This window comes from Arachis hypogaea, chromosome 12 (genome assembly GCF_003086295.3).
Source record: "Arachis hypogaea cultivar Tifrunner chromosome 12, arahy.Tifrunner.gnm2.J5K5, whole genome shotgun sequence".
In the NCBI taxonomy this organism is placed as follows: Eukaryota; Viridiplantae; Streptophyta; class Magnoliopsida; order Fabales; family Fabaceae; genus Arachis; species Arachis hypogaea.
The window spans coordinates 60,547,443-60,551,863 of NC_092047.1; the positions used below are offsets into that span (position 1 = coordinate 60,547,443).

At 37.8% G+C, this 4,421-nt stretch overlaps 1 protein-coding gene across 1 annotated transcript; it reads right to left on the bottom strand.

Annotated features, from left to right (window-relative positions):
- Positions 1–609: 609 nt before the first annotated feature.
- On the bottom strand, positions 610–4,055 carry LOC140176735 (uncharacterized). Its single transcript, XM_072208279.1, has 2 exons — positions 1,504–4,055; positions 610–1,411 (listed from the first exon to the last, which is right to left on the bottom strand). Exons 1-2 carry the CDS (start codon positions 4,053–4,055, stop codon positions 610–612), a joined length of 3,354 nt encoding a protein of 1,117 aa, XP_072064380.1.
- Positions 4,056–4,421: the final 366 nt, after the last annotated feature.

Here is a 4,421-nt window from a genome sequence, read left to right on the forward strand (position 1 = left end):
CTTTTTTATTTGAAGTTGCACTCATCTCGCTTGTATCTTCTCCGTCGTCATCAGAATTTATATCAATTTGATCCATTGCATCAGGTTCAGCAGTCCTTTGATTCCTAGTTTTAGAGTTCTTTTCAACTTCAAACATTGTCCCATTTCCATTATGCGTGCATTCTTGAAAAAGTGCCGTTGGTTGAGCCTTCTTTATTTTCTTCGAAGTCCTAACTTGCTCTTCAAATGCATCCTCCACTATTGTGATGGGTTGTTTGCTTGTTGGATCCTTTGGAGCTTGAGCTTGCAAGCTAACCTTCTCATTTTCAGCCATGATCCTTTCTCTCTTAATATTGTATTGTTTGAGCAATTTAGCACTTGACTTCACTTGTGTAACCTCAAAGGAATTGTTTTTTTTTGGGCTTTTTCCTTTCATTTTTTGGCCTAAGGTAAGTATCCGTTTTCTCTTAGTGATCTCCCCTTTCTCCATTCTGCATACACAAAATAATAACAATGAATAAAATGCTAACTAAATAATAATTAAATGAGCATAATCAACTGAAGCAAGTAATTAACTAAGCAAAACAACTAAGGAAAGTGGGTTGTTTAGGATTCTACCAAAAACACTTGTCAAGATGTTTCAGAGTCAAAGTCCTCCATGTACTCATATTCGCTTTCCTCGTCTTCCTCACAATATTGTTTGGCAAACATGTTTTGATCCATATCTATAATAGTTGCTCGTAGATCATTCCTCACTAGATCAATTTTGCCATTATCATTTGGAAGACTTGGAATCACTTCAGGTTCGCATGGCTCCCTTGCATATATTATGGGGGAATCATACTCAAGGTCATCACTTACCCTAAATAAATCTCTTGGAATTGTTTTCATAACATAGTGCTTGTCCCTAACATATGGGTCTTGCACATAAAAGCATTGGTTTACTTGAGATGCCAGCACAAATGGTTCTTCTTGGTAGCATTTTCTATTGAAATACACATATGAAAGACCAAAGTTGTCTTTTGCAACTGTATACCACTCACACTTAAACAAGGCTACCTTAAATTGGCCATAATAATCTAACTCAAACATATCAACTATTCTACCAGAGTAGGCTACTTTTGCTTCAATTGGGTTCTTATCTTTTACACTAGCAAAACTAGGAGTCAATGCCTCTAATGTGACACCACTATTTTGAGTTTTACGTCTCACATCACGGTGCCTTGTATGGAACCTATACCCATTGATAATATAACCTGAAAATCTTTTTGCAACTCGATTTGGACCCCTAACCAACCCTTTTGCCCAACCAGGCACATCCTTTTTCATGGCACGATTTTTAAACCATTCTGAAAATTGTTGACTGCGGTCCTTGGCTTTCTCCCACTTTGTTCTTCGTGGATTGTTATCATTAACTGCCTCCTCATGCTCTCTGAAGAGATTAAATATTCATAGTCTTAGTTTATAGTAAGGTTAAATATGATGATTGAGATCTAACAAATGATAATGAATCGAAGAAAATACCTCATGTAGACTTCGATCTTATCACAATTGTTTAGAATGTATGCATGACCTTGTATTTCTGATTTTTCATCTAAAATAAACAAATCTCCCATTCTTCCATCAAGAGGACATCCTTTGCTTGGAAACAAACTAGGAGTTCGCACCTCATCTGAAACACACTCATCGTTGTTCCGAGGGATTCTATTAAATCTTGTATGAACATCTTCATGCAAATATCTTGAGCAAAAATTGATACACTCATTCGCCAAATATCCTTCGGCAATAGATCCTTCTGGACGACTTCTATTACGAACATACGATTTTAGTGTGCACATATACCGTTCAACAGGGTACATCCAACGATATTGAACTGGACCACCTAACCTCACCTCATTTGCTAAATGAATAGGCAAGTGCACCATTATGTCAAAAAAGCTAGGAGGGAAAATCCTCTCCAATTGGCATAATGTCTCAGCAATCTCTGCTTCTAAGTTAACTACCTCATCCAAGCTAATTACTTTCTGACATATTCGGCGAAAAAATGAACATAATCGAACTAGAGCGATGGCAACATGGTCAGGAAGTATGCTCTTGATTGGTACTTGCAACAAGTAATGCAACATGAAATGAGCATCATGGGTCTTATAACCAGAAATCTTCTTTTCTATTTCATGCACACATCGAGCAATATTGGAAGCGCTACCGTCTGGTAATTTTGCCGCTTTCAACACACTACAAAAGATTGTTTTCTCTGCTGGAGTCATTGAAAAGCATGCCTTTGCTAACTTAGTTTTTTTTCCATCCTTCGTATCTCTTGGTTGAAGGTTCTTCCTGATACCCATATCTTTAAGGTCAAAACGAGCAGCTGCATGATCTTTCGTCTTTCCGGGAATATCTAAAAGAGTTCCAATTATGCTATCAACTATATTCTTCTCTATGTTCATGACATCAAGGTTGTGTCTAAACATATTGGACTTCCAATATGGTAACTCAAAAAAGATTGACCATTTTTTCCAATTTGATATGCCATTCTTTGATCTCTTTTGCTTCTTCCCAAAAGAATTATCCACCTCTCGCAATATATCAAATACAGCTGAACCTTCTAACAACTGCGGTGGAGACCTGAGTTCAGTTTTTCCATTGAAAGATCTTTTGTTATGCCTCCATGGATGATTCATGGGTAAAAACCTTCGGTGATCCATATAAACAGTCTTGTGACTATGTTTCAGATAGATAGAAGAAGTCTCATCATTACAGCATGGACAAGCCAATTTTCCCTTTGTACTCCACCCAGATAACATAGCATACGCAGGGAAGTCATTAATTGTCCACAAAAGGCACGCTCTCATGTTGAATGTTTTGTTTTCTTTCGAATCATATGTTTCGACACCTGACTCCCATAATTCTTTTAATTCTTCAATCAACGGTTGAAGATAGACATCAATGTCATTTCCCGGTGATTGTGGTCCAGGAATGAGTAAAGATAGCATAAAATAATCAGGCTTCATGCTCATCCAAGGGGGTAGATTATACACCATCAGAACAACAGGCCATGTACTGTGTGTACTGCTCAAAGTTCGGAATGGATTGAATCCGTCGCTTGCTAACCCAAGTCTCACATTACGAGGCTCCTTTGCAAAATCTTCATGTCGATTGTAAAATGCTTTCCAAGATTCACCATCGGCAGGATGCCTTAGGGACCCGTCTTTAACGCGCTCATTGTGATGCCAAGACATAGCTTCGACAATTCTTGTGCACATAAAAAGCCGTTGAAGTCTGGGAATCAAAGGGAAATGCCTTAGAGTTTTCGCAGCAACTTTGCGAGGCTTTCTAGATGAGGTAACATCATCCTCTTCTTCATGATGCTCAATATAACGGGATGTTCCATAAACATGACAAGATGAGTCATTCTCATACCCGTTCCGATACAACATGCAGTCATTGCGACATGCATCGATCTTTTGGTAGTCAAGACCCAAGTTCTTCACCATATTCTTGGTTTTATCAAAAGAAATAGGAATATTCAAATATGGCATTACTTCTTTCAATAATTCCAAGAGAGAAGTAAATGACGCATTACTCCAACCATGCAAGCATTTTAACAAGTAAAGACGAATGGTAAAGGATAATCTTGTGAATCCCTTACACCCGGGGTATAGTTCTTGGCTAACCTCGTCTACCAATTTATAAAATTCCTTTGCACATTCGTTAGGCCCCATGTTTTGTCCGTCAACTTGTGTATTATCTCGAAATCTATCACGTAACAACTCATCAATGTTATCATTGCAGTTATATTCACCGCCTATGTCACTGTCAATATCCATAGCAAAAAGTGATTCCCCATGATTAAACCACCGCTTATAACCTTTTACAAAACCGTGGCATATTAGATGATCATATACGTCATCTCTCTTTAACCAGAATATATTACAACACTTTGCACAAGGGCATTGAATTTCTTCCCCTTGAGGAACTCCCTTTGACGAGAAAGCAAAGTGTAAAAATCTTTCTACACCAACTTGATATTCTTTCTCATGACGTGGTGTATCCATCCAGTCTTTCGACATATCCATCGAAAACCTATATATTTCACGTAGATAGCTAAGTTTCTAAATTGAAGTCCTTACTGTTCGTCTCACTAACTGCAAATCCAGCTTCCTACTTAACTAAGAGACAATATTGTGCAAGCCTCGAAAATACTTTGAAGGCATTAGACATAAAATAACAGAGAAAATTGAATTTTAGCAATGCTTAAAGAAGTGCCTAAAGTGATGAGTGCCTCAGGAAAGCACCAAGTTGCACGCATGACATCAATAATAAATTAATAGATGTATTTAAATTTGCATAAACCAACCTTAATTACTGTCTTAATCCGTTCCACAACAGCAACAAAGTGGTAGCACAGCAGAAATAGAATTAGAGAGGTAGCAGTGTCAGCG